Source organism: Lissotriton helveticus, chromosome 1_1, assembly GCF_964261635.1.
Source record: "Lissotriton helveticus chromosome 1_1, aLisHel1.1, whole genome shotgun sequence".
In the NCBI taxonomy this organism is placed as follows: Eukaryota; Metazoa; Chordata; class Amphibia; order Caudata; family Salamandridae; genus Lissotriton; species Lissotriton helveticus.
In genome coordinates this window covers 175,639,435-175,653,360 of record NC_136057.1, presented here as the reverse complement: position 1 = coordinate 175,653,360, position 13,926 = coordinate 175,639,435, and the positions used below count along the sequence as shown (strand labels likewise).

At 46.1% G+C, this 13,926-nt stretch overlaps 1 protein-coding gene across 1 annotated transcript in view; it reads left to right on the top strand.

Moving 5' to 3' along the window:
* LOC144768450 (G-protein coupled receptor 54-like) overlaps window positions 1-13,926 on the top strand; it is a 124,101-nt gene that overhangs the window by 84,820 nt on the left and 25,355 nt on the right. The window contains exon 3 of the mRNA XM_078652119.1: window positions 538-673. Within this exon, the coding sequence (XP_078508245.1) occupies window positions 538-673 (136 nt within the window). The remainder of the gene's footprint in view (window positions 1-537; window positions 674-13,926) is intronic.

Below are 13,926 nucleotides of genomic sequence, written 5' to 3'. Positions count from 1 at the left end.
ATGAATTTTGACACCAGTGTGAATCACAGGATACACAGTAGAGTTGCAGCCCAGTGTTTTCTCTGAGAGGTGTGCCCTTTGGGCAAGCCACCAGGCCCAAGTTTTTCTGCAAGGTTGCTCTCTCTCAGGAAGTGGGCCCGTTTGGAGCTGGTGTTTAGTTTCTGGAGCACAAAATATCCTTTCTGGGACTAGGTACAGAAGGCCAAGCATTACCCATAATGAATTCAGGAGACACTGTGGAGTCTAAGGTAGCAAAAAACTGCAAACCAGGTGTACTGGTGTCTGATATCTGTATGTGAGCTCCAAGCATCTCACAGCTCTGGAAGTCTCAGGATTCGCTTCATATTACCTTTATTCCTATCAATTACCCCCACCCCACTTCCTCTCCCTTGACCTTTGCCCGAACAGTGGTGCAGTTCCAGCACCCCACTTACTCCTTGTCGAGGACCAGATTTCTATGCGGTACTGTGTGGTAAAGGAGCTATGTAAGAGTACGCCTGCTTACTTGTGACATACATCCCTTTTCCTCATCCCCAGGTCACAGTCCAGGCCACCTGCATCACCCTGACCGCCATGAGCGCCGACCGCTGCTACGCCACGCTGTTCCCGCTGAAGTCGCTACGCCATCGCACGCCACGCGTAGCAATGATTGTCAGTATCGGCATCTGGGTTGGTAAGTACTACTAGTCTCTTCAGTGTAACGTGAGTAGGTGAAACACTGAGTCAAGGGGCAACTGATTTCATTGAACTTTTCAGAAATGTGCGAAAGTTGTGCAATTTACCTGAAATGTTGGCAAAATTAAGCAATATACTGCATAATTACCTGAAATGAAAACCCTCTGAACAAACCACTGCAAAAAAGAGGTCCATATGTTCTAGGGTGACCAACCGTCCGTAAATTTCACAGACTGCCCGGTATTTGGGCCTCTCGTCCGTTGTCCATGAAGAATTCTTTCACGGACGCCTTTTGTCCATAATTTCCGACATTGGAGCGAGCTGCCCCCTACAAGTAGCCTGAGAGTTCTGTTACTCTCACTGCAGGTGCCAGCTTGCACTCCTGCTGCAATCAGTGGCCTGCAGCAGCCCCTCCCCAAACTGGCACACGCTGTTATCAGCCCATTATCATTCTGTATTTCGGCCTAATTATCACATACAGGATGATAATGGGCCTCTCTGCCCAGGGACAGCCTCCTCCCTCCAGAGACTAGGGTATGGCAAACTGCTTTTGTTTATGGGCTCCTGTCACTTCACCAGGGGCCAAGCTCTGGGGAGGTATAGGTTTAATTTCGATGCATGTTACCCAGGTGTATCTGATGACGTGAGATTACCATCTCAGAACACCATACTCACCTGGGCCCATTAAACATTCACACTTTGAACCGGTAATCAATTTTCCTACCTGTCTATCAGAGTTTATTTCACCTTAGGACATATACCTGTACACCCTGACTTACCAAATCCTTGTCACTTATGCTCTAAGTCATAATTCTGATGGATCAAAAAAAGGTGTTAGAATAATAGATATCGCATAACATTTACTTTACTCATGGAATAACCACAGACTCTGGAAAGTTTTAAACACTTTATCTATGAAATATTTTGTAAGTCAGATACCAAACCAGAGAAATTAAGGACTTTTCAAGCACAAATATAATTATTAAAGCAAAGATCTTGTGAGAGTTAGCAATTTCAATTTTAGACATTGGTACCTGGGAAAGGTGAGAAACGGAAACAGTACAAGGACATACCACACAGAGTATATTTACCTAGAATGGTGCGAAGACCTACCCCTGGCCAAGGGCCTGGGACAAGAAAGGGCTCCCGAATAATCAGGTGCCAACAGGACAGGACAGGTGCGAAACAGAACAGGTAACCACCGCTAAGTTGAACGCCAGCGTCACACCCCTCTCTGCAGCTACTCTCATTCCCTTCTAGATTAAAGAGTCTTCTCCCAACAGCAATCTCCCGATTCTTCTTTCAGAGTGCTCGACCAGCCCTCTGAGGTTTGCTGCATCCACGATCTCCTTCAGCATAAGTTGGGTCAGTGACAGGTCTGTGACAAGTCGGACAAACTAACTAACTGAACCTACCTTATTTATACCATTTTCCAGTATATGTACCACCCCCCAGTGTTGCAAATTTGTGTATTCCCTTCATTTGATTGGTCAGAAAGACGAGGAGAGGTCATCACACCATACCAGTATGAGACCATTTCTATTCGATGTAATTGATCAATGTTCCCGCCCATAATTTACTTTCCCATGATTTTTTATTCCACCCAGCAATATTAGTTTCAATTCATATACAATGTATTAAATGCAGTCAGTATTTCTTCCTTTCTTCGGGTCACAGGGGGCCCGATTCACAGAATGAACTTCAGACTCAATCCTAAACTTACTACTATTTTGGTATTCACAGAATGCACTTACTACTTTTGGCATTCACAGAATGCACTTACTACTATTGGGATTCGCAGAATGAACTTACTACTTTTGGTATTTGCAGAAGTTAGGGCCTCATTTATGAGGCCGTGCGTCACTTTTATGCCGCCGGTGCGTCACTTTTTGTGACGCACCAGCAGCGTAAATAATGTGCCTTGTTGCACCATATTTACAAAGTGATGCATCTAGGTAGATGCGTCACTTTATAAACCCCTGCGCCACATTATACCTGCACCAGGTATAATGTATGCAAGGGGGGCGTATTGACGCAAGGAAGGGTCGTAGAAGTGACGCAGTGAAATCTATGAGATTTCACTGCGTCACTTTTAGGACGCTGTTGCGTCAAATTCTTGCGCCTGCCTCACAGCAGGCGTAAGACTGACGCAGGCCCTTTCACATGGGGCTTGCCCCATGTGAAAAGGCGCATTGCTGGAGTTGCGTCATTTTTGTGACACACTCCAGCAATGCGTCACTTTTGCGCTTACAGATACGTCAGAAATACTGACGTATCTGTAACTCCTTGCTCCATGATGCGTCATACATTAAATATGACGCATCATTGGTGTTGCAAGGAGTGCGCAGTGAAAAGTAACGCATCGCTGTTTTCAAGCAGCGATGCGTCCCTTTTCATAAATGAGGCCCTTAGGATTTTGTCTTAAATTTGTCTTAAGACAAACTTAAGACAAAATCCTAACTTCTGTGAATACCAAAAGAAGTAAGTTCATTCTGTGAATGCTAAAAGTAGTAAGTGCATTCTGTGAGTACCAAAACAGTAGTAAGTTAAGGATTGAGTCTTAAATTCATTCTGTGAATCGGGCCCAGGGTTAGGTTCCCAGGCACATCGCGAGTAAGATGGGATTTGACTGCCGTTTAATGACAGCGACTTCGAAATGGAGTTTTCAGACACACTTCAGGCCCAAATACGAGCTATTGATAAAGTAATAGAAAACACGTTAGAATACAAAAATAAATTAATGCACTGTATACCACTTAATTCTACTCTAACCCCATTACTTTATTTTAATGATAGAATTAGTAGTTAAGCAGGACATACAAAGTTTAGTTCAAGCAGAAGCATGTGCATTAGTATGTGAAGTTTGAAGCAGCTATCTTAGGCACTACTGCGAAGCTGCAAAGAATTTCCACCAAAAGCATAGATACGTCACACCACGTAGATGTAGTAGACGCATGCGTAGAAAGGTTCCCGCGTTTTCAGCAGCCATTTTAAGGCACTTATTTATTTTTATTTATTTTGAAAGTTTTATATAGCGCGAACAAGATCTTTGCAGATAACAGAGCGCTTTACACAGGCAGGTGGAAGATCATCAAGTTCAGGAAAAAAAGCAAAAAAATATATATATTACGTATAGTACAGGTATGAGGTAGCAGGGCATAGTCGGAGCGTATGACAACAAAAACGCTGTAAATATACAAAGATAGAGAGAAAGAGAAAAAAATAAAAATAAATAAAAGACTGATATGAGGGAGCAAAGGATCTAAGCACTTTAGACTACTATAAGTCAAAACACACGTGCAGAGGAATATATAGGCTATATCATAATAAAATACTGGAATACTGTTCGCAATGTAGGTCAAGCGCATTGTTCAAGTGTATTTAGCCATAAGGATACTTTTGACTTCTTTCTTAAAAAGAAGGGAGGAGGAGATGAGCCTTGTTTCGGGAGGAAGTGCGTTCCAGATCCTGGGCGCCATTCCAGAGAAGGAGCGTTTGTACGTTTTTTCCTTCCGGAATCTTCGCGGTTTCAGCAAAAGATTGTTTGTGCTCCTGGTAGTTCTGGACCCGCCGGAAATTGTCAACTTATGAGTGAGGTAGCTGGGTGATTTCAGGTGAATATCCTTGTGCGTCATGCAGGCAATTTTCAGCTGTATTCTGGCTTCAAGGGGCAGCCAGTTCAAGGATTTGAAGTCAGGGGAGATATGCGAGTGTTTTTTTGATCCAGTGATGAGTCTCGCTGCTGCATTTAGTGACACTCTGAGGGGTGCAGTTGTCGTTAGGGGGAGGCCGCAGAGGGCCACGCTGCCGTAGTCTATGCGAGGGATGACTAGAGCTTGTACTGCTGTTTGGAAGTCTTTTGCTGGAAGGAAGGGTTTCAGTTTCCTCAAGGTATTTATTTGGAAGTTCGCCCCCTTAGTAGCCTTGCTGATATGCTGCTGCATGTTGAGGTTGGTGTCAAATGTTATGCCTAAGGATTTTGCTGAGTCCATGATGGTCGGTTGGACATTGAGTGCTGTTAGGTGCTTAAGCCATGTTTGTGCGGAGGATATTTTCGAGGGAGGTGAGATTAGGAGGAACTCAGTCTTCATAGCATTGAGTTTGAGGTGGTTATCGGCCAGCCAGGATTGGGTGCTTCTGATCGTTGAGTTCAGACTCAGGATGTCTTTGGGGGAGTGTATCTTGAGATATATTTGAGTGTCATCGGCATACATGTGAAAGTGTACATTGGATGCTTGTAGCAGGGTGGTGAGAGGCTCCATAACTAGGTTGAACAAAGTGGGGGATAGGCAGGATCCTTGAGGGACACCTAACGATACCGGTACTGGGTAAGACATCAGGTTTTTGCTCTTGAATTTTTGAGTCCTGTTGTGTAGGAAGGAAGTGAACCAACGAAGCAAAGTCCCAGAGAAGCCCATTCTTGTCTTTAGGAGATCGAGTAAGTTCTCATGTTTCACTGTGTCGAATGCTGAAGAGAGATCAAGAAGGATGAGGAGGCAGGTATTATTTTGATCTAAGATTTGGATGGCGTCGTCAATTATGTGAGTCATAGCGGTTTCAGTGCTGTGCCCAGCTCGGAAGCCTGATTGGTGTGGGTTGAGGAGATCAAACTGTTCTATGTGCTTTGTCATTTGTAGTTGGACGCATTTTTCTAGGAGTTTGGCGAGAGTGGGAATGTTGGTAATCGGACGGTAGTTGTTTAGATCAGTGGGGTCGGCTGTTGGTTTCTTCAGTAAAGGTGTAACTTGTCCAACTTTGAGGGAGTCCGGGATGGTTCCTTGTTGTAGTGAGCTATTGATAATTTTAGTCCAGAGTGGGAGTAGCAAAGGGATGAAGTCTTTTACGGCGTTAGCAGGAAGATGGTCAGTGAGGTGATTGGATGGTTTTAGGGTGCTGAGTATTCTGTCAATTTCTTCTTCAGAGTAGGTGTCAAAGGATGACCAAGTCGCATTGTTTTTTAGTTCATTGGGAGTTATGCAGTTGGGTATTGAGTAAAGGCTTGCGTCATTGAGGAGGTCTCTCCTTATATTGTGAGTTTTTTTGCTAAAGAAAGCTGAGAAATCTTCACAGGAAGGAGTAGTGCTCATACTGTCGACAGCTGGGGGTTGTTCCTTAGATTGAGATCGGATTAGCTCGAATAGTTTACTTGGACGGTTTTTTGCTTGGTCTAGCTGGAGTCTGAAGAACTCTGATTTTGAGCGTTTTATTTTCCTGAAATATGCATTTCTCTTTTTCCTCAGAGTTTTAAGATGCAGTGCCGAGGGAACTGATCTCCAGGTGCGCTCTGCCATTCGCATAGCCCGTCTCTCTTCATTGAGACTCCCGTTGTACCAGGGGTTGGATATCTTAGTGGATACTCTTTTCAGTTGCATTGTAGCTGCCTCATTGATTATTGAGGCCATGGAGTTGAGATAGTGGTCAGTTAGGTCCTGGACGTCAGTAGCGTCGGTAGGGGGGAGTAGGAGATTGCAGCTGTTAGGGGGTAGAGAGTTTGGGTTGAGTTTCTTCATGTCTCTTTTCCAAACTTTGGGCATGGTGTATTGCACCGGGATGAGTTTTACTTTTTCCTTGATGAGGAATGTGATAATATGGTGGTCTGACCAGTCACAAGGTTGGATTGAGTCAAGTTGAGTGGTGCCTTCTTTGGAGATGACCAGGTCAAGGATAGAGCCTTTGTCATGTGTTGGAGTGTTGCAAATTTGCGTGAGGTCAGAAGCGATAAGGACATTTTTGAGGCTATTAACTACTGCGTCACTGCTATCATTCCAATGGAGATTGAAGTCACCAAGGTAAATTTGTGTGTTTGGCCGTCCAGCGTTGATAGACATTGTGTCCATGAGTTGTTGGGAGAAGAGGAGGTTGTCCCCCGGGGGGTGGTACATGATGTGTAGTGAACATACAGGTTTGTTCTCACTGATGACATCAAGGCAGAAGTATTCACAGGAGGTAAGAGAAGGGGCGGTGACTTTATTAATAGAGAGGTTGCTCTTGTAAATGCAGGCGATTCCGCCGCCAGTCTTGTTGGGCCTGTAAAGCCTAGTGATGCAGTAGTTGGGGGGGACTAGGATATCCATGATAGGATTGGAGGATTCAGTTAACCATGTTTCAGTTAGTATGGCCATGTCAAGGTTCCTAGACAGGATGAGGTCAGCGACCTCCGTTGAGTGTTTTTGGGCCGATCTACAGTTGAGAAGTGTGCATTTGAGTCTGGGGGTGCAAGGGGAGGTGGAGGGGTCCATAGTGAGAGGGACTTTAGTGAGGTTGTCGGGAACAGAGCCCCTGTTGCTATGCGTGGGGTGCCTAATAGGGTTGGAGAGAATCGTAGGGATGGACATGTGCGTGGTGGCTAAGCTGTTTTGGGTTGCCGGGGCATATGTGCTGAGTAGGGTGTGTATATCGCGGTCCGAGAATTGAATTACTTGAATTACTGTTAGTAAAAGCACATAGGAAAGCTTCCCCTAGATGCTGAAATCTTGTGTGGTGCAATTATAAGTACTTACAAAACATGTTGGTTAATAAGTTACATGTTATTTCAAGAGGGTTGAATCCAAGCAAGTTTCTTTACGCATGAAACCTTGCTCCATCACATCCACTTATAGCCACAAACTGTCAAACAGGCAGCGATAATGGTACGAATACAATTGTCCATTATAGTTTATTTCTTTTGCTCCAATAGAGCAAAGTTCCTGTGGTGTTATTATTTTCATGTTTACTCTGCAGCCCCTGCCCCCCCTCCCCGACCCTAAACCCCCTTAGCTTTTACACATCACATCCTCTTGGGTTGATTGGTCCGATTGGGTGTTTTTTTCAATGGGGAGAGGGGGCATGTCAGATCTAAGAAGCCTTCAGATTTGATCTTTTTCTTCTGTTTTTTTTTTATATGCAAACGCTGGTGTTTAAGTTTCACTCGCACACACAACAGATGCAGTGCAAGGTTGTCTCAATCTAATATAAGCTTATTTTGACTTGTGTTGGTTGCCTAGTTACTTATGTAATCTTGCGCGACCTCCTGTCATGTGTCTGTAAAACTTACCTTTTGTTCCAAATTTTTGTCCTGAATTCTAACCTTCTATACTGAATTTTTGTCCTGAATTTTGACCCTTTGTCCTAAATTTTTACACTCACTGTCGTGAATTTGTGCCCATGCCAGTTGGTCACCCTAACATGCTCTCTTGTTCATACGCATTCATGATACATTTTTACGACAAATGGCACACACTTAAACAAAGTGGCATCATTTTGGGAATTTTCTGTAACAAGCATCATGGGAAATTCCAGAACCTACACCAGCATTATTTTAATTTCCCACAGGCCTAATTTTTAGCGCTCTGATGTCAGGAGTTAACCCATTGTAACACTTTCTGGTTGTAATAATCCTTGAGTGTAAAAGTTGTGTAGGGATGTATTAATGGAACCATTCAACACAAACAGATGGTGGAAATGCAGTAATAGAGAGCTCCAACTCTCAAGCCCAACCTGTAATTTACCTCCTCTGAGACATCTGATGTATCTCAAACTCTGTTTATAGGCACAGTAATAATGTGTTTTTTTGAAGAATTTACTATTGCAGTTCTTGCTGTTTCTCAGCGCCATCACCTAACTTAATGTTCCTTTCCGTGTGGATCTCAGAGGATGAAACACAGAGTTGGCCATGCCATGTGACTTGCTGTTAACTCAGATGTCTACAAGGGTCACTGACGTCAGTGAGACATTTTGCTGCATAGGTTACATCGGTGGTTCTTAACCTTTTGACTTCTGGGGACCCCCAATTAAACATTGAGGGCCCGATTCACAGAATGAACTTAAGACTCAATCCTAAACTTACTACTACTTTGGTATTCACAGAATGCACTTACTACTTTTGGCATTCACAGAATGAACGTACTACTTTTGGTATTCACAGAAGTTAGGATTTTGTCTTAAGTCTGTCTTAACTCTGTCTTAAGTTTGTCTTAAGACAAACTTAAGACAAAATCCTAACTTCTGTGAATACCAAAAGTAGTAAGTGCATTCTGTGAATACCAAAAATAGTAGTAAGTTTAGGATTGAGTCTTAAGTTCGTTCTGTGAATCGGGCCCTGAGTCATGACTGCTAGAAGAGGGCTCAAGCCTTAAAATTCGCCGATTAATTGAACCGAAAAACAACACACAAAATAAAGGAAGAAAATTCAAATACACAAATAATGACACATTTAATTTGATTAAAAAAACACATACATTAAAAAAAGCAACATTTTATTTTTAATATGAAGGCTGGAGATTTCCTAAATTCAATTGAGGTAACTAATCATCCATACCATATTCTGTTTGACGCACTTGCACTGCTTCCACCAATCAATGTTAGGATACTAATTTAATGTTTAACCGCATGCGCGCTAGCGGTTTTCCCGCTGCGCACTGCGTTTTTAAAAACACCGCGTTACATGACGAGCTCAGCTCGTCATCAGCGTACGAGCGCCGTCGCTCATGACGAGCTGAGCTCGTCATGAGCGCAGAAGGGGTTAATCTCCAATTTCAGATTCCTTCACATTTACAGTACCTTTTAAAATGTTCAATTGAACATTTAGTTTCTTTATTTATATACATTTTATTAATCTGTAATATTATTTAATAATCTAAGTAGGCATGGACCCCTTAAGGAGGCTTTGCGGACCCCCCTGGGTCCAGTGTGGGAACCACTCAATTACATGAGTTTTGGGTCCCAGATGGAAGACCCCCAACCTATCATTTATGCCCTAACCCCGCCAAGCCTCAGAATACTCTGAAACTGCCCCTGCTGCCTCCCACCCCATCCTTCGAACACGTCGCCATTGAATATAAATGCTCACCAGCAGATATGCACCTGCAACCCTGGACATTTGCCCCCTCCACCATCTGAAGAAAAGCCCTCTCTTTGGGGCCGATTCACAGAACTAACTTAAGACAATATCCTGAACTTACTACTTTTGGTATTCACAGAAGGCATTTAGTAGTAGTGAAGTTAGGATTTTGTCTTAAGTTTGACTTGAGACAAACTTAAGACAGACTTAAGACAAAATCCTAACTTAAGTCTGTCTTAAGTCTGTCTTAAGTTTGTCTTAAATCAAACTTTAAACAAAATCCTAACTTTACTACTACTAAATCTACTAAATGCCTTCTGTGAATACCAAAAGTAGTACGTTTAGGATTTTGTCTTAAGTTAGTTCTTTGAATCGGGCCCTTTCTGTCCTTCTGTATGAAGACAGAGTGTTCTTTACTCCAACAAGCCACCAGCACCTGGATTTTGGTTAAAAATTACTTGAGTCATCTGACTTGTGAGGGTACCAGGCCCCTAGTTGCAGGAACATCACCCAGGCATCCAATCAAATGCGCAATCAGAATTAATGTTGCAATGGCATCATTTTGGTGGACCACTTATAAATCACAGGTCACCATGATTTTTCCACAAAGTACTATGGAGCACCTCCAACTCTCTTTATAACTAACTTTCTATTACTTGGCAGCTGACTCTCAAATATTACACCCAGCCCTGCCTCTTTAGAGCTTGCATACAAAGTCACACAACATACCTGTTTTTTGTATGTTCCTTATATTTTTAGAAGTATAACAGGGAAAGACATCCTCACTACACATGCCATGAAGCACAAGCCAATTCCATGTCTCACAGTGAGAGTCCAGTGGTACTGGAGTTGCTGGGTTTTTTCAGGGGCTCCGCTCTCAATTGTTCACCCAGTGCAGTGGCACCGGGGCCCAGGGCCCAGGGGCTGGAGTTGCTGTGTTTGTTTCAGGGACTCGGTTATCAATGGAGCAGCTGGTGCAGTGGCATCGGTGCCCAGTAGGACTGGAGTCACAGGTACTTTTCAGGGACATAGATATCAGTGGCACAGCCTGTGCAGTGGCACCGGGCCCACGGGACTGGAGTTGCTGAGTTTGTTTCAGGACTCAGATGTCAATGGTACAGTGGGTGCAGTTGCACCAGGGTGCAGGGGCTGAAGTTGCTGAGTTTGTTTCAGGACTCAGCTATCAATGGAACAGCCGGTGCAGTGGCACCGGGGCCCAGGGACTGGAGTTGCTGTGTTTGTTTCGAGGATGCAGCTATTAATGGTACAGCCGGTGCAGTGGCACCTGACCCAGTGGGACTGGAGTTGTTGTGTTTGTTTCAGGGACTCCGCTATCAATGGAAAAGCCGGTGCAGGGCACATGCCTGGATGAAGTTCATGGAGGTCTGCTACGCGGAACTCCGTGAAGTACCAAAAAAAGTCTGCCGTGCTCTGTGGAGTTCGGTGAGCGGCTTAGTGCGGTAGCTCACGCTGATTTTTAGCACCAGGAGCTTGTCCCACGCTGTAAAATGAGCACAAGCGGCATCACCCACAGTGCAAGAGGGCGCTGCTTCTTTATGTCACTCAAGTAGATGTTCTAGTCGAGCTGCAGCTTCCTCAATTTGAGTGGCAGATTTCTCAATGTAGAGAGCATATGGTTTTTCTCATTCGTGCTCGCCAACTTGACGTTGGTGACCCAGGGGAGAGGAAAAACTCTGCTCTGGGCTTCCTTGCAGAGTTTTGTGGAACTCCAAACGGATTGGCCAAAACACTGCAAACTCCACCGGCTGAGCAGAATTCGTCACCCACCCCTTGCAATGCCGCTGGCCGCGCGACGCAAAGGGGAGCTGAGCGAGACAGCGTCTTAGTACCACATGCCGCGCGAGAGGAACTGCAGCGCGCCAGTCTATTGAGCCGCCATCCTCGCTAATGACCAATGGGAGGGCGCGACCAATGGGAGGGCGCCCTCTGGCGGGGTGGGCGTTCCCAAGGGGTTTATAGAGAGCACAGCAACGCTGCTCGGTCTCTCCTGCCGCGCTCGTTCCCTGGGCTGCTCTGCGCTGTTGTGCGTCGGTGAATCCGTCGGTGATCAGAAGGTATGTAGTCACTACTAGGCCTCCCCCCGGCCCTGTCCCTGGGCATGACCAGGTCGATGGGGCCCAGTGGTTCGTCCACGGGGGGGGTTGGTAGTGGCTGGACGGGTCGGATTGATCGGCGGGATAGGCCGAGCGGCCGGATAGGGTCTTTGTTGGGCGGGCAGTGCAGGATTCTTGCGGGTTTGGGAGAGCGGGCCTTGGCCTAGGCCTCATCGAGGACTGTGCGCTAGAAGGAGCTTGCACGTTTCTGCTAAGGTTACCAATATTACTGTACAGTCAGCGGTATGGATGGAGCAGGGGTGAGCAAATTAAAATGTTAAAGGTGGGTTTCAGCGGATGTTCGTTTAATAGGCATTGATTTGTTTGGATGTTTGGTGGATAGGCCGAGCGGCCGGATAGGGTCTTTGTTTGGCGGGCAGTTCGGGATTCTTACGGCTTCGTGAGAGCGGGCCTTGGCCTAGGCTTCATCGGGGACTGGGCTCTAGATGGGGCTTGCGCGTTCCTGCTAAGGTTACCAATATTACTGTACAGTCAGTGGTGTGGATGGAACAGGGCGAGCAAATTAAAAATGTTAAATGTGGGTTGCAGCGGATGTTCGTCTAATAGGCATTGATTGGTTGGGATGTTTGGTGTCCATTGAAACTTTTGGGCTGCGCATGACGTGGGTAGGCCCTGAGGTTGTGTCGCGGGCATTGCGGGATTCTTGCGGCTTGGGGGAGAGCGGGCCTTGGCCTAGGCCTCATCGGGGACGGTGCTCTCGATGGGTTTGCGTGTTTGCTCATCTAATATGCATTGAATTGTTTGGCTGGGTGGCGTCCCTTTAAACTTTGAGTTGCACATGCTGTGGGTATGCACCGGGGCGGTTTCACGGGCATTGCGGGATCCTGCGGCTTGTGGAGAACAGGCAGGGCCTAGGCCGCAGCGGGGAGGGTGCTCGGGATGATGCGTGCGCAATTTTGCCAAATGACACGTGTTTCTATGTCGCTGCCTCCCATTATTCCCCTTCATGTAGCTAACAGGCTGCGAGTCAATTAAACAAATATTGTAGGTCAAATATTTCGGCTCCAGGGCTCAGTGCAAAACATTTGGCACTGGGTAAAGATGGTCTCGTTACTCAGGGAGGGAGCGTTGCTTCACACTCGAGGTTGCTGAGATGCAAAGGGCTGCTGCCGCCAGACATAAACGACATTGATTTATAGGTGGTCGGAGGGGGTAGGGAGAGCGGGTCCTGTGGGTTAAGATGGCGGGGCCTTTACTCTTCGAATTTATTTGCGCAGGACAGTTGTACACAGGACACTGGCACCATCAGTGGCTAATTCAGGCATAGGCCGACCGCGCTTTTGGCGCCAAAAATAATACCTAGGGGCGGGAGGACACTGGATGAACGGAGCGTCCTCCATCGTTATCATTGTTTCCCCAGCATTCATGCATTCGTCTTCAATGTTCCTTGTTTCCCTATAAAGCATCATGGGAAAACAAAGCAGATTTTGAAGCTTAAACCCCTTCAGGCATGAATATGCACTAGTTAGGAGCCCACGGGGAGCGTCTGGAATTCAACGACATTGGTAAAACAAAGCGACCCACCTATAGAGACCGCTTATGGGGTCGGGTTCAAGGAGGGGAGCTGTGGGGAGCACTAGGCAGGTTTGTGCACCGGCCCGTTAAGGTGCTCTTACGGCAAGGAGATTCAGGGCCAATGGTAGGGCAACGCCGGGATCGGCTTGCGAAGTGGGGCCGGGACTTGTAGTCACTTCCGGTCTGGAGCTCATCACCCTCATTACTTTTAGCAGACGGGTTGAAGCACTAGTATGGGAGCTAGGCGCACAATAGAGCACCGGTAATCCGACAAGATAGACGTTTTAGGCTGGGCGCTGATCAAGGGTGGGTATAATAAATATTCACATCGTTTTAGTAAAGCGGGAAATAGGACACTAGTAGCATTGGATTAGGGTCCAGATGTCACCAGGCTCCAATAGGTGGTCATGGTTCCCCAAACTTATCAGTCAGCCCTGCCCCGTCACAACCCGATTACCTTCAAAAGTGCACTGCAGTGTGCATATTCGGGGTGCTGCTTTGCAAATCGCCCTCGAGGGTCAGGCTGCATGTAAATACAGCAAATGTTTAGCTTCAAGGGAGGACACGGGCGTGCTGCTTCGCGGGGGAAGCAAACGAAGGGAAGCTGCACACTCTACAGTTACGGGGGCGGCTCACTCTCAGTAGTTGGTTGGCGCTGACTGGCATAAGTAACGAGCTTTATTTCGGAACAGTTGATTCGGGAGGGGAGCCCCCCCGCGCTATTGATAAGCACAAGTGCAGCGTCGCGTTATGGGATAGGGCGCCAGAGCAGGGTACTGTGAT